The 25,266-nt window shown below is 40.7% G+C and overlaps 1 protein-coding gene across 1 annotated transcript; it reads right to left on the bottom strand.

Moving 5' to 3' along the window:
* Positions 1-2: 2 nt before the first annotated feature.
* Positions 3-23,711, bottom strand: LOC127571546 (claudin-15-like). Its single transcript, XM_052018019.1, has 5 exons — positions 23,267-23,711; positions 12,191-12,355; positions 8,616-8,697; positions 5,552-5,656; positions 3-4,144 (listed from the first exon to the last, which is right to left on the bottom strand). The coding sequence occupies exons 1-5, from the start codon at positions 23,481-23,483 to the stop codon at positions 4,063-4,065; spliced, it is 651 nt and encodes a 216-aa protein (XP_051873979.1). The 5' UTR covers positions 23,484-23,711; the 3' UTR covers positions 3-4,062.
* Between the last annotated feature and the right edge of the window lie 1,555 nt (positions 23,712-25,266).

The raw sequence follows: 25,266 nt of genomic DNA, 5'->3' as shown, positions 1-25,266 counted from the left end.
TGTCCATTTATAATTTTATTAAAGTCTATGCTAAAGTCCAATAAGAACAAACCTTAAGTTCTGCTGAAGCATGTACTGAGATGTAATAATTGGCAACAGTTTTTATAAATCTTGTTAAAAACTACCAAATAGCAAGAAAAAAAAACAAATGCATACATAACAAAGAGAAACCTATAAAATTCAGCAATTCAAACCACATAAACTCTGGAAAAAAGTACATAAAAATGAATGGTAATCAAAGTGAACAGATTTAGAGTATTACGCACTTGCCTCTAATCCTAATCCTTGCCCATTGCTCGTCTTCCTCTACCCTGGCCCATGACAATTCAATTTTGAAAGGGTATTGCTGAGTTTTACAGGGTCATTGACCTGAAACATTAACGAGATCCACTACTCTGCCTGATCTGCTTTCAGCATTGCCTCTTTGTGTATTGCTGAAGTTCCTTTATCCCGTTCAATTTCAGTAAATGTCCTCTGCCCTTTCTTCAAGGTCTTGACATCATTCATAACACGTGATGCCCAGAAAGGGCTTCAACTCCAACAGGGTCCAAACCAGTGCTTAAAACAGAGTGATGAACTCTGGAGAGACTTCCTTCCTCTGAGCTGTGTTATTTAGTGTTGGTTCTGAGATACTATTTGCAATTGCATTTTGGTCTGGATCACCTAAAGCGCCTCAGACTTTATCTTCTATTTGCCCAATTGCCTGTTATAATATAGTTTCATTTCCCTTGAATTGTCAGACACTAGATATTAACACAACCAACCATGGCCTCTGATCTCTCCAGATTAGGAGATGATTGCTGGATCTAGACAAATGTCATAGTATTTGCTGCTTGTTTACTTCCCTTTTGATATAAAGTTTCATTGAAGACAATTAATAGCAGTAGTTTCTTTTTACATTGGAATACATGAAAATTATAACATAAATAACAGAAAAGCAAAAATATCAGTTTTTTTGGGTGTCCATGGCACTCCACATTATAAAATAAAGTTTGGCTAATTTTTTTTAGACCTGCACCTTGACTTTATTCAGTAGTTTTAGGGACTATACTCCTGATTTTGTCTTCAATGTTTTTATATTGATGCCCTCTTTTTGTCCCTGTTATTTGGTTCTGAGTGCTATTTCTGAGTGTCCCTAGTTACTATTGGTCTGCGTTCCTGATTTTGAGGGCCTGAATTGAGGGGTCAGGCATTGCAAAGCCAGAGTTTTTTGTTTCCCAGTGAATGCTTTATGAACTGCACAACTATGCCACAAATCCAACTGATCCAGGAGGTCTGCTTCCCAGGATAGAATTCCTAGGTTTGGCTTCACCGGGATTTGAAAGATCAAACATTATAAAATGCAGTGGACACTTTTAAAGAAGACTCAATGGGACTGAAAGGGATACCATTTCTAAACATTTACCAGATAAATACCTTCTGTTATTGAGTGAAGGGGTTGCCTTAATACTTATTAATATTTCTTTCACTTTCTCTTTCTTTGACCTGTTAAACCATATGGATTATCCTTTACAAGAAGTAAGGAAGGGTTAATTTTGTCAACTGCAGTGTAATTGCATATATTTTCCTGATAGCCTTTATGTATCTGGTGCTATAAGGCAGGTAACCCTGTCTCCCTGGGTTTAATGGTGGCAGTTATTGGTGTTACGGGCAGTGGAAAGAGTGGCAAAATTAATCAGCATTTCTTTGCAAAAGGATAATTAGGAAAAGTAGGGGTTAAAGTCTCCAGATAAGGGGTTGGCCATTAAGGAATAAGGGAAGAGGAATTTTTCCCCTTAGAAACTTGTAAATCTCTGGAATTGTCTGTCCCACAAAGTTGTGGCTGCTCAACCTCTAAGTATTTTTAAGGCTGCAATTGATGGATTGTTGATCATCAAGGGAATCAAGAGATATGGGATAGGACTGGAAAGTAAATTTAAGTTATATGGTCAGCTGTGAAATTTTAGCATGGTGGAGCAAGTTCAAGAGGCTGCTTGACTTTCTCCTGCAGTTGTTTCTGTTCTGCCAAACCTGCATTGTTGCGTCTCTGTAACGCATGTTAACAGGAGACAGAAGGTGTGTTATACAGCACGCACACAATCAGGTTAAATATATGAGGAGAGCTGTTTATTTTAGTTCAAACTGTCAAAACAAAGGCCGAAGCCACACTCCCTCCTGATGTGAAATAGGTTATTGACAGACTTCAGGATTCCTTCATTAGTTTTCATGGGAGACAATTCAAAGCTTTTAATATAATTGCACTTGGATTGCTCATGGTCAGGGAACCTAAATACTCTGTATTAACTTGGAGCCAAGCCAGTTTGAGACCTGCAAATCCTCAATAAGTTGGATTCTGCAGAGACTCCATTCATACAGTGGCTTGTGCAGAACTTAATCCTAGTGAGGCCTGTGCTGAGCTGAACCACAGGCATTCAAATTACATTTGAATGTAATTTGGACCATGTCGATCCAAATTACAGAGACCTGTGTGGATCCCAACCGCAGAGAAGCCAGGGTAGCTCCTAACAACAGAGAGGCTCAGATAAACCCCAGACACAAGAGAGTACATATTCTAAAATCTGGAGCAACAAACAATCTGCTGAGGGAACTCAGAGGGTTGAGTGGCATCTGTGGGGGGAAAGGAACTGTCGATGTTTCGGGTCAAAACCCTGCATCAAGACTAAGAGTGGAGAGGGGAGATATCCAGTATAAAGAGAAGAGCGGGATTGGAGAGACAGGGGCCAGCGGTGTTCGGTGGACCGAGGGGGTAGGTGAATGATGACGGGCAGATCGAGCCAGGTAGGGGAGGGGAAAGGATGGAGTTGGGAGACGGAGGCAGGTGGATGATAGATGGAAGCAGACAAGAAAAGAGGAAGATGGAGCCAGGAGGAAGAGGTGAAGGTTGAGACAGTTGCTGGAGGGTGATAAGCAGGAACACAAAGGCTACCAGTGCTGGAATCTAGATAAACCCTAACCATAGAATAGACCAGGATAGAGTCCAACAACAAAGACGTCCAAGATGGAGCCTTACCACAGAGAGGCCCAGGATAGAGACTAACTACAGAGAGGAGGCTACTTGTCATGCTGCTGCCAGCTTATTTGTCTCAAGTAAATTTAATGTCCTGAAGAAATGTTCGTGCTATGAGTGGGCATTCCTAGTGAGTAGTGAAGAGATTTCACAAGGACGTTATGAATCCTTGGACCTTGGTTTTCTATCCATTTAATGTAACAAAAGGCAAACCAGGAACTGCAAGACCTTCCCTCAGTCAGTGCTCCATGTGATCATCTCCCCTCACCAGGAAAGCATGCTTGGGGAAACCATTCCCATAAACACCGTCCCCATCGGAGATGGGATGGCAGGAATCTGTCGCTCACTGGTTCTGCATTGCATGACTTGCTCTCTGAAAGATGATCACTGCCTCTTTGGGACACTTTGGCTTCCAGCAGCAATTACCATCCTAATAGGCATTGCCTGCCTCTTTAAATCTTGGGATGACCAAACTTGTGGAGAACTTTTTGTGTTGGGTACCCTTGCAAACTCTTCTCTCCCTTCCCTCGCCTCATGGTGTTCATCTATTCTTAGTCCATTGACTCTCAGTAGAACCCAACCCGCTAAGATCACACTGAGGCAGAGGCAGTCCCCCAATGCTGGAGTAATTGAACATACACCCACTGCACAAATTGAAACAAAAAACTCTGGCATTGTCTCGAATAAACACTCAAGGCATTCGGCAGTACAGTGTAGAAATCTATCCGGAGCAACAAACACCTGCTGGAAGAACTCAGTAGGTCGAAATGAATTGTCAATGTTTTGGGTTGAAACCCTGCATCATGACCCAAAACATCGACAATTCCTTTCCTCCCACAGATGCTACTCAGCCTGCTGAGTTCCTCCAGCAGATTGTTTGTTGCTCCAGATTCCAGTGTCTGCAGTCTCTTGTGTCTGCAGAAATCTATCTTACTTATTTAAATGTTTCACAGAGTGCCATAATGATTGGACTGCAAACACATACTTTTCTTGAAAGACATTTGAAGACCTGAGTAACATAAACAAAAAAGCATTCTTCTTTGAAAGTCTCTGGTTTAGACGTAGGCTTTTGACTGAGCTGATTCTGTCTTTGTGTAGATCCGTTGCCCACCTTGAGCAGAAGCATACTTGTAGCCACTGTGAAAGGCAACATATGGTCATCAGTAATTGCGTAGGGACCTACCCAGTCTCCTCTCAGTTATTTCTATCGCTGTATAAGAGCTTTGCAAATGCTCTTGTCTCCTCTGTTTTCACACATTGAATATTTCATTTCCAACACTTCTCCCTCCTGTTCCTTTGAGAACAAAAGAGACAAGTGGCTCTTGAAGTAACACATGGAAAAGGAGCAGAACAAAATCGATCGGAAAGGCTCTTTTAGTGTGTCGTGGCAAGACTTCCGTTCCGAATAATGGATGAAACAGCTGCAACATGGACTGCCCTGGGAGCTGGCCCATCTGTTTGGGTCTATCTTGGGTAACAATGAACAATTATGTTGTCAAGAGGTGTTCCTTGCTAATGGAAAAGTGAAAGATTGGTAAGGATCCTACTCATTAAGCACAAATGGACCTTATATATAGTGAGGTCCATTTCAAGCCAACTCAAGAGTGGCACAGTATCACAGCTGGTAGAGCCGTTGCCTCACAGCCCAGAGACCCAGGTTTGATTCTGTCCTCTGATGCTGTCGGTGTGGAGTTTACACATTCGCCCTGTGACCTTGCAGGTCACCCCGCTCTGCTCTGGTTTCCTCCCATATGCCAAAGATGTGTGGGTTGGTCGGTTAATTGGCCACTGCAAATCGCTCCAAGTGTGTAGGTGAGTGGTAGAATCTGGGAGAGTTAATGGGAATGTGTGGAGAGTAACATGGGCTAATGTAAGATAAGCATAAAGGTAGGTCATTGATGGGCAGTACGGACTCAATGGGTCAAAGAGCTGTATGACTCTGTGACTCTATAACTCATCATAGGGCTTAGTGTGAGATCTGCAGGGATTTTACTAATTGTCCACATATTGAAGCATATATACATTTTACAGTGAGTCATACAGCATAAAAAGCATACATATAATGAAGCCTCCATTTAATGTGAGGCCATTACAGACCTCATTTATATCGGGGCCTGAACCATCCCTTCTTATACTGAGGTCTGCCTAGGGACTAATCAAATTGAAGCAGGATGCCTCAATATTAGGTGTTATTGGAGTGTTGATAGCTGACCATTTTATTTTGTTAAGTTAACTTTGTGATGGCAGATCCTGTCACTGAATTGACCATCGTGCACTGTAAACTTCAGAAGAATGTTGAAATTTAGAAGTGTGATCCATTGTCTTTATGTTGATGCAGGAGTTGACAGAATGCCTTCAATATTTTGGCCTCATTTGATGCCGTTCTTGGTGTGAAGAATTAAAAATTTTATCCATCTAGACTGAACTTCAACCATGCCTGAGTCAGGCAATATTTGGGGCTAAAATATATAATATATACTTTTAGGTGACTTCAACCACCAGATGACAGGTACAGAAATTTCCAATTAAAAAGAAAATACTTACCCATTTTTTTTGGCTCTTTTGCAGGAACAACACAAGAACGAACCTCCCAGGATAAGGAGAGCAGACCCAGCCCATCCAATGTAAAGGGCAGACCCGAGTTCATACCTGCGGGCAAAGAAGTCACTTGGCTCACACATTCTTAAATGTAATTATTTTCTGACCAATTACAACCAACTGCGTAAACTCTGATGATGTTCTGGTTGCCCCATTATAGGAAGGATGTGGAGGCTTTGGAGAGGGTGCAGAAGAGGTTTACCAGGATGCTGCCTGGATTAGACGGCATATGCTATGAGGAGAGGTTGGACAAACTTGGGTTGTTTCCTCTGGAGCAGCGGAGGTTGAAGGGAGACCTGATAGAAGTTTATCAGATTATGAGAGGCATAGATAGAGTAGACAGCCGGTATCTTTTTCCCAGGGTCAAAATGTCTAATACTCTCTTAAGGTGCGACTGGGCAAGTTCAAAGGAGATGTGTGGGGCAAGTTTTTTACACAGGGAGTGGTGGGTGCCTGGAATGCGCTGCCAGGTATGGTAGGGGAGGTAAATATGACCTTTAAGGTGTTTAAGAGGCTCTTAGGTAGGCACATGAATGTGCAGAGAATGGAGGGATGTGAACATTGTGCAGGCAGAAGAGGTTAGTTCAGTTAGACGTTTTAGTACTAGTTTAATTACTTTGGCACAACATAGTGGGCTGAAGGGCCTGTGCTGTGCTGTACTGTTCTATGTCCTATGTTATTAACTTGGCTGGGCTGTGAGAGTCATGGGTAGACTGCGAATCTCTGGATGATATAATTTGAGGTTCTATAGTTCCCTCTGGACAATGGGGAAAAAATCAGGTATATCACAGTTAAGTACACAATCATGAACAACATCAAATTCCACTTACACAATGCATTTGAGTAAAACACCTCAAAATGTTTCACAGGATGGAATCATATGGAAAATTCACATAAGGGAACTTTAGAAGAGAGTTTGGTCAGAGCTTGGTTTTGAGGGGCATCCTAGAGGTAGAGGGGCTCTGAGACAGATTTCCAGGGATTAAGATCCAGGTATGGAAGATGTGAGCATGAGGAAGAGAACCTTAGATGTAAGGCAGTGAGAATGAATGTAGTGCCTGTGACTCTGACTGCCTACCTTTGCACTACCTTTTCACCTAAATATTACTGCCTTGCCTCACACATGATCCTGGAGGATGGTCTGCACCTTGTTCAAATGATCATGTGTGACTCTAGGCAGTAATATTTAAGTGAACAGGTAGTGCATTGAAGGATGACCTTTGAATAAAAAAAATGATTTTCTGTATTTTACTATTTGAATTCACTGTCACAAAAATGTTAGAAGTTCAAACACACAAGGGGACATTGTTTTAGACTGGACTTTCCAAGGCAAGGCTACATTATTGGATAATAAATGAATGTAACACCACCAATTGTTCCATAATAATGCTCGAGATTCCAGCATCTGCAGAATCTTGTGTCTCTGTAACACCACCAAGGTCTATTTTAACTGGAATAAAGCTGATGGATTTATGGATATCATTTCTAGATCAAGTTTCAAAGCAACACTATTTTAATAACATAAGCTGGCAAACTAAGTGATGCAGTGTGCATCTATTTAGACCTTTTGACTGAATTTTACCACCTTATGGCAATTAGACACTTCAGAGCTTTGCATTGTCAACATTGTATCCAGAAACTTTGGATCAATTTCTCAGGCAGCAACTGATGACAGATTAATGACTCTGGTATTCCCAATTACACCTCCTTTGCACCTTCCTTTTGTTTCTTTACTTGTCCAATCACCACTCATTTTCTTTACTTCGATCATGTAAGCTTTCCCATCCCTCCATCGCCCACTATTTTCCCCATCCCTCACTTTTCCCTTGATCTGTATTTATTTGCAAGCTGTCACATCTATCTGCTGAATCTATCACATCTTCTGTTGTTGAAATCAGGTCAGTGGCTTGAAACATTGACTGGGTTTCCCGCTTCACAGATGCTACCTAACCTGCCGAGTGTTTCAAGCATGTTCTGTTTTTTTGAAGATGAACAAATTTAAGGTTTGCTACTGTGGGCACATTTTACCAGTTCCCATTCACAGTAGAAGTACTTGCTCCATCAAATTACTGATAACATAAGAAAATAAGAAACGAGGAGCAGGAGTAGGCCACTCGGCCCCTCAAGCCTGCTCTGCCATTCAATATGATCATGGCTGATCTGGCCCACCCCTCAACTCCTTGTCTGTGCCAGTTCCCCTTCACCCTCAATTCTCAGATTTTTCAAAAATGTATCTATTTCCTTTTAAATACTCCTGATGATCTTGCCACCTCAACGCTCCAGGCCAGAGGATTCTAGAGTATCGCCACCTTCTACAAAAAGACATTCTTTCATACCTCAGCTTAAAATAGTCATCCCCTAATGTATCTCCTAGTTTGAGATTCTCCCACTATCTTGACATCTGCCCTGTCATTCCCCCCACCCCCTCAGAATCTTAAAAGTTTAAATAATATCACTCCCCTCAACTCCTTGTGAACTCCAAACAACAAAGATCTAATTTATTTCGCTGCTTGAGATAGGACAGCCCTCTCATCCAAGGATTCACTCTCAAGGCATAGAGAAGATTAATGGCAAACAACATTTCCCCATGGTGTCTAAGACCAGAGTGCATGGTTTAAAATGAAGAGTAAGCGGTTTAGAGGGGACCTGTGCAAAGAATTTTTACCCAGAGGGTGGTTGCTGTCTGCAATGCCTGCAACACCTGAGAAGGTGGCGGAGGCAGATACTCTCAAAACAGTTAAGGAGCATCAGGACAAACACTTGAATCACTCAAGACATAGAAGAGTATTGACCAAGTGCTGGTAAGTGGGATTAATGCAGATGGGTACTTGATGGTTGGCATGGACATGGTGGGCTGAAGGTTCTGTTCTTGAGCTGTATGACTCTATGACAAGCCAGATCCATGCTGGGAAAACACACTCAAAAACCCCACAATTTGTTCTTTTGGGACTGTGGAAGTTTGATAGTTGGGGAAAAGCTACTTTCTTGGCTAAAAATGCTCCATACGTACTTAGTTCCACCGAAGATGGGGTTGTAGAACTCCATTGTAATGTTGTAGGCATACCAGGAAACTGGTACTATTCCACACAGACCTGCCAATAAAAAACATCGAGCAATTAATGGACAGCAACATATCTGATGATGAATATAAGTTCTCCAAAGTGTGAAATGTATTCTGAGAGGATTCAGTAGGGTGGATACAGAGATCCTCCGGTAGATGAATCGGTTGAGGATATTAATAAAGTTAACGCTCACATATTCTACACAAGGAACAAAGACACAGCAAGTGAAAAAAAGACTTGCATTTATATGGCACCTTTTTCAGCTTCAGGATATTCCAAAGTGGTCCACAGCCAATGAAGTGGAATTCTGGAAAATGGTTGGTGCTTTAATGCCGGAAACATGGTTGTCACTTTGTGCAGGGCAAGGGTTCCCCAAACAACAAAGCAATAATGAGAGTGCAGCATACTTCCTTAATGTTATAGAATGAGGTCAGATATTGGCTAAAGATACTGGGCAGAGCTCCCCTGCTTTTCCTTGAACCACCAGGCCTGGGGAGGGGGGAGGGTGTGCGAGAGGTTTTTTCCTGCTCCTAATTCATGGTTGTATGCCCATATAAGAAATAAAAGCAGGAGTAAGCCATTCATCTGCCTGAGAGCAGCCAAGGTGTTTAAAGTCTCATCCACTGGCATCTCTGATGTTTAGTGTTCTTTCATCCTAGTCTGAAGTGTTAGCCTAAAGGATAGTAGTCACCTAGAACTCTCACCCTGCAAAGGTTGTGGTTATTGGGACAAATGGAGTTTTGACAGAGGTCAATCAAATCTTGTTAGGTAAAGGTGTCAATGGGTATGGAACAATGATGAATAAATGATATTGATACAGATCTAAACAACCACCTCTAATGTCCTATATATTTAGGTTCGAACCTATTTAAGGATGGAGTTGGGGGCACAAATTATGAACTTGTTTGTTTATTGAAGCCAGTTCAGTTGGAATCACTTTGTTAGCATTAGACATAATGAACTCCATTCCACACTCAACCTCATTCTTTCCTGAAGGTGCAGACTCATGCTAGGGTATAGTTCCTTGGGCACCAGTCACATTTGGCTAATTGTTAGATTTGACCTTATAACCAGAATGGTACCAAGCTATACAGTATATCCACAAAGGGCATCCTTGCCAAGTTTATTCCTTCCCTCATCTGATGCCTGCACATAGCAACAGGAGTCTCTGGATTCTGACCAGGACTGAGAATCCCAATTTTACCTTCCCTGACCCAACACCCTTTATGTTTATTGTAGAGGTTATCACGGCCCTAGTTGTAACACCGTGATCAGGCCAGTGATGGGCCAAATCTTTTTCTGGTATTTTTGCCAGAATACACTACCAATAAGTGAGAGGATGAAATAAAATGGGTAAGCATGAATGGAGAGTTGAGGTTACAGTCGAATCAATCATGATCTAGTTGAATGGCAGAGCAGGTTTGAGGGACCAAGTCTACTCCTACTACCTCTTCAAATGTTCATTGGTTTGTATAAGAAATAGAAGCAGGAGAGGCCATTCAGACCCATGTGCCTGCTCTGCCATTCATTGATGATGTTTTACCTCGGAGAGACTTTCCTGCACTTATCCCATATCTCTTGATTCTCTTACTGTCTTAAAATCTATCCATCTTTGCCGACTGATGTTCACCAATGAATAAGCAGAAGCACACAATGAGACACGATTTCTTAAGAACATATTTGTGAACCTGTACATTAATCCTGTTGTGGGATTGGCACTTGAGCATCAAACTTTCCTACTGAAAATGGGCTGTGCAAAGAGAAAAGGTCAATGATTCGGGCCTATGACTCTTGTTTTGATGAAGGGTCTCAGAGCCGAAATGTTAACAGTTTCTCCTTCCACAGATGCTGTCTGACCTGCTGAGTGTTTTCATGATTGGTTGTTTCTATAACAGGTAAAGCTTTGTATGGTGGGGTCAGTTCACTAATCCTGGGCTCTCAACATGGTTTCTGGATTTGAGTGAAGCATACATTTCACTCGCCAGAACTTTGATACATCAGCTCCTCCTGACCTCACACTGTCACTGGTAGTGGTTAGAGGGAATGGGTCCAACACCTGATGCACTCAGTGCTAATGAAAGGGATGTGAAACAGTTGCTGAGCCTGGCTTCAACACATGTAGGCAACTTAATCCTGGCTTTAGGCAACCAAATAAAATCAACATCTATTGAATTGTGGTTACTTATGACGAGGGTTACATCTTCACAGGAGTTAATGTTTACTGAAACATCCAATAAAATCTCAATGTACTAACGATATTACTGCGGCATGTTAACAACTGCTTTTGGCCATAGCCTCAAGAGCCATTGTCGCTCAAAACAGAGATTGTTAGATTGTTAGAAACAAAAGATATGGGGTTAGTGAAGGAAAGCAGCATGGAGGTAGAAGATCCGCCATTGTCTTATTGAATGGCAGAGCAGACAGGAAGGGAGGAATGGCTTATTCCTGCTTCTATTTCTTATGTTCTCATCTTCTCGTGCTGTGTGATTGGCATTTGAAAAGCAGCCTGCACAGGGAAGAGGGAAAAGTTGAGTTCCACTTTTATCTCATACTTGGGACTTGGTTACTGTTAATGGTTAACAGGAACTCTTACTATCTGGAGAGAGCTACCTGAAAGGGCAGTGGAACCAGCTCTGGTATTTCTTTCAGAAAAAGAATAGGATACAAAATTCAAAGGGATAATTCTGTAAGGCTAAGGGGAAAAAATTGTAGTCCTTAAGTGCCCCTACCTGTTATAACGTGGGTCTATCGGGAAAGAGAGCAGGAATGGGACCAGTTGGATAGCCCTCCCAATAAGGTGAGCAGGCATGATAAGCTAAATAGCTGTATGATCTTACAATTTTGTCACCCTCGGTCAGTAGCACTAAAAGTTTGCTGTACTCGTCTTCCACACATTCAGTTCCATCAGTCAACAGAACCAAGGTAGACAAATTCTCAACAGTACCAGAGGCCAAAGAACAAATTCTCCTCTTAAGCAGGTTTCAAGATGAAAAACTCAGTAAAGCTACCAGTGATATACTGTAATTGTCTTTATTACAATTGGAACTGTTTTGCACAGGGACCTGATGTGATTTGGATATCTGATGGAGTTTGCTGATGGTCTTAACCAGCAGCTGTCATGCAAGGGTACAGCTTTAAACCTTGAAGCTAAAGGGTATCCTGGACCATTAATCTGAGCACAAAATTCAGCAGGCCCCACTCCAGTACTAAGGGATTGCTACACAATCACATAGTACTTGGCTTAGACCAAATCTACTCTCTTAGGAAGACAATTCAAGGCACTATTTCAAAGAGGTGCAAGAAACTGCTTAGAGTCCCAGCCAATATTTTCTCCCAACTCAACGTGAAAAGCACTGTATAAATTATTTTACATGGGGGTGCATTGGCAGTGCACGTTGTCGATCTGCAGCCAATAATTTTCCTGTTTGTCCGTAGCTCCATTCCTTGAGAAACATTGTTGGCCACAGCCATTTGTTCAGTATATCGACTGTTCTTTGGTTGGATAGCCCATTAATTTACTAACCTGCAAGGATGAAGATAATGCCACCTGTCACCGCAATCTTCCCTTTGACTGCCTCATCCATGTTCCCAACGTTGGTGCATTTCAGGCCAAATAGTGTCAGCACTGAGGAGATAACTCCCAGAATGATGGCAATAATCATCAGAGCGCGGCATGCTTGGACATAAGCTGCAAGGGGTAAATAAAGACATTTTAGTTTCGACATTAGACTAAGCCAAGTATGGTGGGGAAACCATTCCCCCAGTGAACATGAATAGTTCTGGACGATGGGCTGTGAGTTTGTTTTACATGCTGAGGACTTCCCATCTGCACCATCTTCCCAGGTCTAGCCTCCCTGCTACTACAGGCGTCTCATCTGAAGAGTTTGGATAAAAAATCAGAACAGGAGTAAGCCATTCAGTCCTTTGAGTATGCTCCCACCACAGAATACAATTATAGCTGATCACCTATCTTAATATCTTATTCCCAATCTTCCTCCCATATGCTTTCTTGCATTTGGAAATCCATCTATCTCCTTCTTAAATATATCCAGCAACTTGCCCTCCAGCAGCCTTGTCTGTTGGGAAATTCCACACATTCACTTCCCTCTGAGTGAAGATGTTTCTCCTAATCTCAGACCTAAACTTTTGTCTCTATAATCTAAGATTGTAACCCCATGTTCCAGACATTACAGCCAGGGGAAATATCTTCCCAGCATCCAATCTGTCCAGCCCCATCAAAATGTATGTTTAGATTCATTGGCCAATCTGATCTTGTGGGCTCGTGTGCCAGGTTAGTTGCCAAACTCTCAAGGTTATGGCAAGGATGATTGATCAAAGGATTACAATAGGGATTGATGTTCTTGTGGGAAAAGACTCATCTTGTTCAGTGGAATGGAAAGTCTTTTACTCTTAACCATATGGTGCTCTGTGCATGCTGGAACTGGGTCACATTCACACTGCCTTCTCTCATCTCCTGATCAGCAGCTATAAAAATTGGTGACAGTCCTATTGACTTGGTTAAGGGACTGATTTTTCCTCAAAGGTACCATGGATGATTGGTAGAACTGAGCCCAAGTGCCAGAAATAGGAACATCTTCCATTCTCAAGATGCCCAAGCATGGGGGCAGCACAGTGGTGCAGCAAGTAGAGCTGCTGCCTTACAACACCAAGGTCCCATGTTCAATCTTGACCTCGGGTGCTGTCTATGTGGAATTTGTACCTTTTCTCTGTGACAGTGTGGGTTTCCTCTGGGTGCTCAGGTTTCCTGCCACATCCCAATGATTGGTAAGTTAATTGGCTTCTGTAAATTGGGCCTAGTATGTAGGTGAGTGGTAGAATCTGAGGGGAGTAGATGGGAATGTCAGAGAATAATAAATGGGATTAACGTAGGATTGGTGTATATGGGTGGTTGATAGTCCGTGAAGACTCAATGGGCCAAAGGGCCTGTTTCCATGCTGTATCTCTCCATGATTCTAATTACCAGATCAGGCAGACTGAGAGTTGAGGCTTGGAGCAGTAGGGCTTCTGAGGGCCATGGTGAGATGAAGGTTTCCCCTGGTAGACTGTCCTGCCTACTATGAGTCCCACAGATCTTGGCATATTTCCTCTGTATGTAGAATCCATCTGAGTGCTCTCATGTCAAAGAAAGTGGAAGAAGCTATTCAAACTGTTTGTCACCTACACTTTGTCTAAATTTGATGCCTTCCCAGCAACAGATTGCATAGTTGCAGGAATAACTTGGTGTGTTTCTCTTTAATAGACTGTACTAATATTTAATTGCTAGCCTTGACAGTGATGGTAAGCCAAAGGTCAAATTCAGTGACACTATACTTCCTATGTTGAGCCTTGTTCAAAGGGACCATAAATCAGAGGATTAGAGTTGGGTAGCTCCAGCGTCTCTCAATGCAGACAATGAAAGATTACTGAATTAACCAGACTAGTGTTTTACAAAGTCCACAAATATCCTGTCGTAACAGAAAGTACCTCCCCATTAAAACACCTGGACTTTTGAAGTGGATTCATCATACTTTCTGAAATTGCAGGAGGTTCTAGATATACCCTTGAAAAAGAAAAAGACAAATACAGGAATCTTGCGAAAGGGTGGTTTGAGGAATGGGACTAATCAGATTCATCCTTGAAAATGCTGGCACAGGCACAATTAATCAAATTTTTCTTTCCTTGCTGTAAGGTTCTGTTATAACACAATAATTTGTTTAATCTGAACCATGTACCAAGCCTTACAACATACAAAATTCAGTCTTTAAACTTAGAGGAAACAAGCAGAAATAAAACCAGTTGCATCATAGGTTTACACAGTGGCGATGTTTTAGAGAGTATTATGGATGAGGATGTTTCCTGATTGTTACAGGAAATTGTTTAGATAGGAATTTCCCCATTAACAGAGCCTAGAATCGAAGGAAATAGTACATCTTTTCACAAAAAGACATTGCAAAATGTGATTCAGCCAAGTGCTCACCAACAGGGTTATTAGATTTTGGATTGATTGGCAGAACTAGTTGATAAAGACTTGTTAAATATCTACCTAAATATTATTAGATAACAAGAGTGCTGGTAGTTGACACTCCATTTCTGTAGCATCACTGTTTGTCTGATAGGATCATAGAAACATAGAAAAATGGGAGCAGGAGTGGACCTTTGGCCCCACATACCATCTCCACCATTCAATATGACCTTGGCTGACTTCTTTCTCATTGCTATATTCCTGATCTCTCCCCAAACCCCTGGATGTCTGTCCCTAGAAACTTCCTTCTTAACTATATTCAGTGACTTGGCCTCCACAACCTCTGTGGTTGAGAATTCCATAGACTCACCAGCCTTTGAGTGAATTCATTTCTTCTCATCTCAGTTCTAAATGCCTTATCCCAATCCTGAGTCTGTGACCTCTTGTTCTGGATGTCCCATTCACACAAAACACCCTCCCAACTCTATCTGTCTAATACAGTATACCAAAATGTGTAAATTTCAGTAAGATCTGCTTTCATTCTTCTGAATACAGGCTTAAAGGCCCCAATATCTCCTCAAGTGACAGTCCTGCCCTCCTAGAATCAGTCTGGTAACCCTTTACTGCATTCCCTCTATGGCAAGTATATTCCTTTCTTCAATAAGGAGATTAAATCTGCACACAATACTCCAGGTGTAGTGTGCTGTGTCTCTTATATTAGTGCCAAGGAGGCTTTCTTGGAATATAGAAAATGCTTTTACATGACTCTAAAGGATGCAGGTAAGGGATTTTAAACTCTGGGCATAGATGTAAAACTGTCACTGAAATTGGGTGCCATTATAGAAGACGTCCTTACCATGGTTTTCACTGGACATTAAAATTGGTCAGAGGTGACTTGTGGGTGTTGGGAATGCATTGGGTTTGGAAGAAGTGTTTCTGCAACACAAATGATCTAGGACAATACTAATTAATAAACATCATTAATTTTGACCCACCCTTGGAGTAAGTATGTCCTCAAAGCTGAGATCTGCCTATTACCTGCCTTGCTGTATTTTTTGTTACCTGCTTATCAGCTGCCTTGTTGTTATTCTTATAATCAGTACTAAGAACTCTTTATTGCAATTGTAGAATTCTTTGGCTCCATCGCTCCATCAGCTTCTCTTCCTTCTTGTAATTTAAAACCTCAGCTTGGTGTCATCTGATCATTATGTTGAAAGTGTTACAAATAAATATCAGTTGTTCCTCTTTAAGTGCAGTCTTAATAGGATAATTTAAATCTGTCCCACAATGATAGATCTCAGGCACTATTACAGTTAGATGTTTGTAGTTTAATGCCAATTACAAAGAAAACTAGTGAATTAAGTCACCAATTTGCCTACTTTGGCTAATTTTTCATCAAATTCCATGGTGTCATTAATTCATAATCATTGTTCTGGAAAAGGGAAAAACAAGGAAACAGATTTCTTAATGATCATCCAAAGGCAAATTACTATAGCTGCAGGAAATCTGAAATAAAGACAAAGAAGGCTGAAAATACACAGCAGGTCAGGCAGCAGCTATGGAGAGGGAAGGAAAGTTAGCATTCTCTTTCTCTCCATAGATGATGACTGACCTGTTAAACATTCCCAAAATTTTCTGCCTTTATTCCTTCATGACCATCTCTTGTTTCACTTGTATCGTCTTATTTCTCAAATGAACTTGTTAGGATTTATTATTAGTCTATTGACTACAATGTCTCATCATTTATGATAAAACATTTTGAAAAGTAGCATGCGTATCTGTGAATTAAATATGTTTCCAGATATGTATGTGTAATTATGTACGTGTTCGTGTGTGTATGTGTACATTAGGATGAAAATTGACCAGAAAATATTGTTATATTATTATAAATGAGTAACAAAGTCCAACTATAAATACATATTGAGGACAGCTGGAACAATGGGTGTTACTGATGATGACTTATCTGCAGATCTTAAAAAATTCCAGTCTATTTACAGTTAATGTCACACTGTGGCTGCATTGCAAAAGTACTTCATTGACGTAAATCATTTTGAGATTTCCTGGGAACAGGGAAGGTGCTATATAAATGCCATTTCTACCTTCTTTTCCTTTTTCCTTCTTTCTTCGTGGAGGCTGGATCATAGGGAGCATTTAAAGAGGAAGTGGATAAATGTTTGAATGTTCAGGGAATTGAGGAACTGGCACAGAATAGGAGTTGAGGCCTGGGGTTGATCAGCCATGATCATAAGGAATGGCAGGGCAGGCTTCAAGGGACCGAGTGGCCTACTTCTGCTCCTGTTTTTTCATATTCTTATCTTTCTTTTTCTCTTTCTCTCCTCTCTTTCTCTCTTTGTTTCTCTCTTCCTTTCTACCCTTCCTTCCTTTCTTTCCCTCCTCTCTTCCTTCCTCCTTCCTTTCTTTTTTCTTTTCCACTCTTCCTTTCCTTCCTTCCTTTCTTCCATTTTCACCTTTAACTATCAGCAACATTTGCAGAGCGCTCTGAATCTGCTGCACCTTGTTGTCAATGTTTACCATTGAAGGGACAGGAACCAAGGTTGGAAAAGGTAGACAATTGCACCAATAGTGGTCAGATGACACTGGGAGGAAAGGAAACTGACGGTCTGATGGAGTCAAAGAATTCTACAATGGCAATAAAGAGTTCATCAGAAGGATTTGATGCATTAAACCTCATCCATTCTTTGACAATTACTAGAACCCAAAAGTGTTTGACTACCAATACCAGCTGTGTCTCTGAATCATTACAATATCAGTACTGACTATCCTTTGAGTAAGGACATTACGTGTAAAACTAATTTTGGGTGGATCATGGCAAATCAATAAGCAACTTTACGCTCATGCATTTTATGCTTCTGCTCAAATCAAGTTTCACTTCTATTCTTTGCTCATTTGATCTCCTGTCAGTCCCTGAGCTCACCAAGTGAGTCCAAGGGCAGTTTCTAATTATTGAATGGAGGAACCAGATGCACATTCTAGCTGGCCTTTTAGCTTCACACCAGTCATTGTTGGCGTGCAAATGTTGACCCTAATGGGTCATCGATCTTCACTAAACATCCAGGCAAATTAGTTACTTTTATTTTCATGAATTTATTTCAAATTTGCATAAATTGAATGTGTTTTCAAATTAACTTTTTTCTTTTTTATATACTTCTTATAGCTCAAAGTTATTTCAATGTATTTCCAGTTTGAAAACATCTCTGATGATCAAGGGATGTCCAGAAACAGTGGAAAAGGTTTTCACATTGTGATCATTGAGAGGGCAGCAGGGGGCAGGGCTTCCGTTTACACAACCAGCGAATGAGTCACTGCTCAAGGCCCACTCCATCCTGTCAAATGGTTGCAACTGTGAGAGCACTGGGAGTCATCAAGTCTTACAGCATGGAAACAGGCCCTTCGGCCCACCCAATCCATTCTGGCCGCCAAACACCCATTTGCACTAATCCTTCTTTAACCCCTTTTATTCTCCCCACATTCCCATCATCTCCCCTCAGATTCTACCATTCACCTGCACATTGGGAATCATAAAAATGTACAGCATAGAAAAGGGCCCTTACAACCCACCTCGTCCATGGGGACCAGCATGTCCATCTATACCAATCCCATTTGCCTGCATTAGGCCCATATCTCTGTACTCTTTTCCTATTCAAGTACCTGTCTAAGTGCCTCTTAAACATTGTAATTATATCTGCCTCCACTACCTCTCCTGGCAGCGTGTCCCAAATATTCACTACCCTCTGCATGAAAAACTTACCGCTCAGATCTCCTTTAAATATTTCCCCTCTCACCTTAACCCTGTGCCCTCTAGTTCAAGACTAATCTGCCCTGGGAAAAAGATTCTATCTATCCTATCTATACCTCTTGTAACTTTGTAAATCTCTATGAGGTCATCCCTCAGACTTCTATGTTCCGTGAGAATAATCCTAGCCTATCCAATCTCTCCTTATAACTACACCCCTCCAGTCCAGGCAATCTCCTGTTGAATCCCTTCTGCTTCTAGGGGTGATTTACAGCGGCCAGTTAACCTACCGACCCAGAGGAAACTCATGTGGTCGCAGGGAGAATGTGTAAACTCCACACAGACAGCACCTGAGGTCAGGATTGAACCTGGGTCTTTGGAGTAGTGAGGCAGCTGCTCCACTATATGTGGCACTATGCCACCCCATGTGACCAGGGAAGAGCAACGTGAAAACATACAGCACAGAAAAGGACCCTTACAACCCACCTCGTCCATGCCGACCATGACACCCATCTACACTAATCCCATTTGCTCGCATTAGGCCCATATCTCTCTACTCTTTTCCTATCCAAGTATCTAACCACCTCTTAAACATTGGAATTGTAACTGTCTCCACTACTTCCTCACTTGCAGGATGATCAGAGCCAAGAATAGGTTAAACAGACAGGTAAAATACACAAAGGGATCTGGAAACATGGCAGGGCCATGAATTTAACACAAAAATCACATGAATGGAAAGTGCCATCATTGATGGGATGCCTATTATTGGGCAAGTAAACAGACTTATTCATAAACAACACTCTGGATTTATCTAATTTATTCCATTTGGTATTTTCGACACCTTGCTAAATTTCCTCTATGTGTTTTGCAGAGAGGATGTGAAAAATGAAGAGATACAGGCAGAAGGTCTCTCAAGCCACATTTGAATTACTTAGAAAGAACAAAGGAAGGAGTGACTCCCTAGTGTCGCACTATCTTTTTGGGAGGTGGTCACCTTCAACATAATCATGGGTGCTACATGTGAGCTATACTCACGAGCAGTCCAGTTCATTCCTGCTTTGTGCAAAGCTTCCCACAGGGAGCATGAGAGCACAGACTAATCCCTCATATAATCAGCTCAAATTCTGAGATTTTGCTGAGAACCCAAATTAGATTATTTCCAATGACCAGTTTGTGGTGTCCATTTGCCTCTGGAGACTCTGTCACATCCTGTTTCACCCTGTATTTAGCAAGCTTCATTCTTATACTCCAAACTCCACCATCTCATAACCAATCAGAACATGATTTCAATTTTCGGAACATTGTTTTGGTTTTCATAGAGTCCAAGCAAAATACAGCACAAAAAACAGGGTCCATCAAGTCTGTGCCGACCATTGACTACCCATTTACACAAATCCTACACTAACCCACTTTATTCTCCCCACATTCCCATTGACTTCGCCCCGATTCTTCCACTTAACTACACACTAGGTGAATTAACAAGGACCGATTAACCTATCAACCTGCATGTATTTGGGAAACTTAAGGACCTAAAGGAAATCCAAGCAGTCACAGGGAACATGTAAACTCTACAAACAAAGCACCGGAGGTCAGAATCAAACCCGGGTCTCTGGTACTGATGCAGCAGCACTACCCACTGCACCGTTGTGCCAACCAAACTGCTGAAACTACTTCGTGCAAAGTGGCATTTTGAATGCTGCTGGGCACTTACACTTAGAAGTTTCAGCGAGGCACAAGATCTGGTAGATTGTGACCACAACATCCAGTTAGGAATTCCAAGTGCCAAAATTTCCACATGTCTAAAATTGCCAGAGCTTTCAAATGATCTCCTTTAATCCTATTAACCTCAATGATTTTGTAGTAATATTATGATTTTATCTTTTCAGTACTACTTGATATCCCACATAATTTCACAAGGCCCCTTGATTACCTATTCTTTCAATGCTTGACCTCACAACTTTCTTCACCTCACTTACATGTTCTTGTTCTATTTGCAGCATAATTAGAACAGCACACAGGACTCTGATCGCAATTAATGGTGGATTGTTGGCTAAAATCCCTTTAGAGTTGTATCTCCTACATTCTCAGTTTCTATTTGCTTTTTAATTGGATTCATCTTCTTGCTTGAACATGATATTGAACAGTGAAAAGTAAAATTAATGTCAGCTACCCTGACTAAGCTAGACTGAAGAGAGGGTAGGATTGGGGTTGGGGGCTGTGTGGAGCCTGTCTTGTCCACTAGCACTGACTACTGGAAGAGTATTGGCCATTGGTCACACTCACTCCTGTCACTGAACCAGCACACCAGAACTAATAACTGCCACCCACCAATACACCAACATGCATTTGGTATTAATGAAAAACCCTCCTCTTACAAGAACACACAAGGGCACAAGAAAATAGTCGCAGGAGTAGATCACCTGGCCCCACAAGCCTGCCCCACCATTCTATATGATCCTGGCTGATCTACGCTGGCCTCAATTCCTCTTCTGTGCTAATTCTGCTTAGCTTACAGTTCCCCAATCTTTGAAAAAATTATCTGCCTCCACATTAACTACTTCTAATGATTTCACAAGAAATTTCAACCAGTGAAGATTACAGAAGGACTTAAAGTAATCCAGACAAATTCGTACAGAGAAAATTAAGGAGAGTGCATTATCTTAATCAGATGTCTGTAACTCTTGCCCACCCATAGTATGTACAGATTCAAGCTTTACGAGCTCAGTTTGTAACTAGTGGACTGTATAAGTGTTCAATCAATAGGTTAATTATGAGAGTTTTTGACAGTGTAAGTGAGGAAATATAAGAGTTGGTGTCAGAAACCAGAAGGAACAGATTTAAGATAATTGGCATAGTGATAATGGAATTTTTTTTAAATGCGGTGATCTTTAATGATCTGCATCTTTGCTTCAAAGTATGCAAGCAAATTCATTCATACCTTTCAAGAAGAGTGGGACATATTGACGAAAAAGAAGGTAAGTTATTGGGCCAAAGAGAAAGAGAATGGGTATAGGAAGAATAAATAATACTTCCTCCAGCACTGGATAAGCTTCACATTGAACAAACAGTGGCATGGTCTCCTTCACCTGTGTAAGACTCGGTGATTATTTCTGTGCATGAAAAGCATATATGGTAACATAGCTGAAGTGTATTCAGTGTTTTTATGGGAATTTGGCCAATTGTAAGTTATTTCTTTAATGCAGCAAAAAATGGAAAGCTGCTCAGAGATACTTGGTAAAATGCCATTGTCTTTCAAAATGGGTTTAATCACAGTTCCATAGGTCAGCTGAACCGCAGGGTCCTAACATGAGAATTCGCATGATGCTCGAAGGTTAATTAAATGAAAATTAAATCTGAACAAGAGATGTCTAAGAAGGAATTAATCTGTGGTCAATGAATATATACCAAACTAATTTAAAAGATTTGAGCAAAGATTAAGAATATGTCAAAATACATAAAACTCCATTTGAAACCTGAGGCTTCTAATTTGACAAATATGATCACAGTATTTTACATTATCTCCAACACATATTTAACTTCTTCCATAAGATTTTCATTCACATCTACAATAATGTTCAGGCTTTCTTTGGCTTCCATTTTGATAATGAGGTTTCAGGCCTCCTGTGAGTCTCTGCTGAGACTCATGATCAAAATGGAGGTTTAGAGCTATCGAGCGACATTTTGTCCATCTTGTAAGTAACCTGAAGCTTCAATGGTGGGTTCAATAAGTCTTTCTCCTGCAAATAATATTGCAATCAATAAGTTTGTTCCTTCTAAGATTGCAAGTGATTTCTTTCAAAAATTGGTTATAATAGTTGAGACTATGGTTACCTTGTGATAGTAAATGCCAGCATTGCCATTTACTTGTCTTCTAATGCACTTTTAAATCAGGTAATTTGTCCTAAATGACAAACAATAGATTGGCTACTTAACAGTAGCAAAATGCCAATATTATTGATTGGAATTAATCCGGTAAAAGTAAGCATTGTCTTTTTTACATTAACTGTTTGTCTAGTCCTGATCTATAGCATTCTGGACATCCCAGCCTTTAACAAGGTTTTCACTTGATATATAAATCAATGACTCCCATAATAAGATGTAACCACTGACACTGTATTGGTTGGGTTACAGAAGATGCACTAAAACATTTGTTGGAGAAGTTGAAGAAAACTTACACACCGTACTTGTATATTTGGATTTAAAGTGACTTGATAACTTGTAAACTATTTCTAAGATTAACAATAACAATAACTAGAAATAAATAGAAATTGTAATCTCTTTTTAAACCTAGATTTGTAAACTATCTTTGGTGAAAAATTCAGTGGAAGATTTCAAGACGGCAAGAAGAGTCAGAACTTTCATTTCATTGCAACTGTTCTCCAATAGCTTTATCTTTCTTAATATCTTTCCTTCAACTGTTTAAATTTGAATAAAATGTTTTAATTTATCATTGATCGAAAAGCAGCATAATTTCTTTAAGTGAAGAGTATTACCTCTCAGTACAAAAATGCAGAAGACAATAAAAACATAGAAAATGTAAAGCAAGATTCTTGAGGTTTCACCTTTAACTTGAAAGGAAGTCTATCGAAGTAGAGAATTTTCCTGTACAGTTACTAATTACTTTTAACTTTCTTGCTCCCTTTGGCTGGCTTTTTGGCCACAGATATTCTTTGCTTTAAATTGCCAGTTAACATGGACTGATTCATTGAGATTAAATAATGGCCCCAAATAAATCACATTTTATGAAGTTACAAAGCTGGTACTTTGTAGGCCGCCATTTTGTTTTCTTAATCATGGTCAATGAAAATAGTACATAACTTAATGGTCTTTCAACTCAAGCATCAAAAAATTACAATTTAATGTAAGTATTAAGAATAAATAACCTGGAAGACCGAGCATTGTCTCAAACATTCGACAGTTGAAGACGCCAGTACTGTCCTGGGCACAGCTTTTCCATAGATTTTCATACAATCTTGAGCTTGTGATTACGCTCCCATAAACAGTAGAAATCTTCCAGTAATTGTTTGCCAATGTTGATCCAGTAAGCATCCACCCTGCCAGCCCCATCAAGAAGCCAGTAATCTCAAAAGCTGCTGACATGGTCAATTTGAATAGTAAGGTATTCTCCCACAAAGGAATTCACAGGAAAAAAAGATCTTCTATTGTCGCAAGCTGGAGCACTGGGGAACCTCTCACACCAAGCTTAGATGCTGTCTCCCTCTCCCCTCCTCTGTGTGCTTCATAAAGGCAGCCCAACCTTCGGTCTCTTGCTCAAAGGCCGTAAAATGATAAGGTGGCACGTAACTGGCAATAACTGGGTGTGACCTTGGGTGGATCTGTTAATTACTAGGAGATGGATTCTTGGTCAGGATGGTATCGATGTTACTATAGTGTTAAAAAACTGTCAGCAAAAAACATGCAAATGTTAACAAATGTACATAATTCTGTATGTGATATGGACAGTTAATGGTTGCACTGTGGTACTATGAACTCTTTGAAGGATGATACCATTTGCCTTGTCGTTCAGGTGAAGTTTAGGAGCCATCTGCTTTCACAATTTATATTTTTAGTTGAAATTATGCTTTGACTTTTATATAAAATGTTGTTCTTCTATGTCAATTCCACCAATGCGGAACAATGATCTGCTCATAGTTTCATCAATTTGAGAGAATCTCTGTCTCCATTAGTTTCAGTACGTTGGAACTCTTGAGTCAGACAGTTAAGTTCAGTTAATGTTTGACAAGATATTGATCAGCAGTATCAATATCACATGGGACTTTCAGTGAAACTCAATGTCAAGAATGATACTATGGGGTGAGGAGATGAATCATTTTGGGAATGTACCGGTTTTGAACCTACTTCAATGTTATAATGAATGGTAAACAATGTATTCATTTATAAATAGCACAGAAAAAGAATGAGAAAACCATGTCAAAAGTTTAATGAATGAAATGTACAATGATATGGAAATGGAATGGAATTGTGGATTCAAAAGTCGGAAATACACAGCTGGTCAGGCTGCATCTGTGAAGAGTGAAGCAGAATTAACATTTCCGTTCTGACAAAGGATCTTTGGACTGAAATGTTAAAGCTGTTTCGTTCTCCATGGAAGCTGCCTGACCTCTTGTGTACTCCCAGCATTTTCTGCTTTTATTTTAGACTCCCAGCATCTGAAGTTCAATTTTGATAGATTTTTATTGTATTGGATCTTAATCTCATCCAGTTTGTGACACAAAGTGTGAAAGATTTCATTCTGAAAGCAGCTGACACCTCCTCCATGTTAAAGGTTTGGGTATACTTAAACCAGTCCCAACTAAGGAAAAGTTTACATATTGGTAGTGGCTTTGGAATGGTTGATGCAAGAAGTTCCTTTGTTACCATGAAGTAATGTAGCATCTGTTGAAACTCAGGTCAAACCAAAATTGTAGACTTCATTTTTATTAAATCTGGAAGTGCTTGAGCCTAACACAGGGTGGCAAAATAGAAGAAAGATAAAATACTTTGGGCAGCATCGTGAACCACACGGACCTCACAGCTCCAGCGACCCTGGTTGGATTCTGATGCGATTCTGACCATGGTTGGCGATGGGGAGGCACATAAGAGTGAAATAGATTGGCTGGTTGAGTGGTGTTGCAACAACAACCTTGTACTCAACGTCAACTAGACCAAGGAATTGGTTGTGGACTTCAGGAAGGGGAAGTTAGGAGAATACACACCAGGTCTCATTGAGGGGTCAGTGGTGGAAAGGGTGAGCAGCTTCAAGTTCCTGGGTGTCAACATCTCGAAGGATCTATCCTGAGCCCGACACATTGATGCAATCATGTAGAAGGCACGGCAGTGGCTCTACTTGGTTCGGGGTTTGATAGAGATTTGGTATGTCACC

The sequence above is a fragment of the Pristis pectinata genome, chromosome 6 (genome assembly GCF_009764475.1).
Source record: "Pristis pectinata isolate sPriPec2 chromosome 6, sPriPec2.1.pri, whole genome shotgun sequence".
Taxonomy (NCBI): Eukaryota; Metazoa; Chordata; class Chondrichthyes; order Rhinopristiformes; family Pristidae; genus Pristis; species Pristis pectinata.
The sequence above is the reverse complement of the archived record's forward strand: the minus strand, read 5'-3'. Positions and strand labels throughout refer to the sequence as shown.

Excerpts from the sequence above, each read along its gene's own strand:
- LOC127571546 (XM_052018019.1), bottom strand. The coding sequence starts at position 23,483 with ATGTCAGCAGCTTTTGAGATTACTGGCTTCTTGATGGGGCTGGCAGGG. Across the intron at positions 8,698-12,190 it reads CATTATCTTCATCCTTGCAG|GTCTGTGTGGAATAGTACCA; the intron begins GTTAGTAAATTA and ends TTTTATTGGCAG. Across the intron at positions 4,145-5,551 it reads AAAAGAGCCAAAAAAAATGG|TGGCTACAAGTATGCTTCTG; the intron begins GTAAGTATTTTC and ends TGCCTTTCACAG.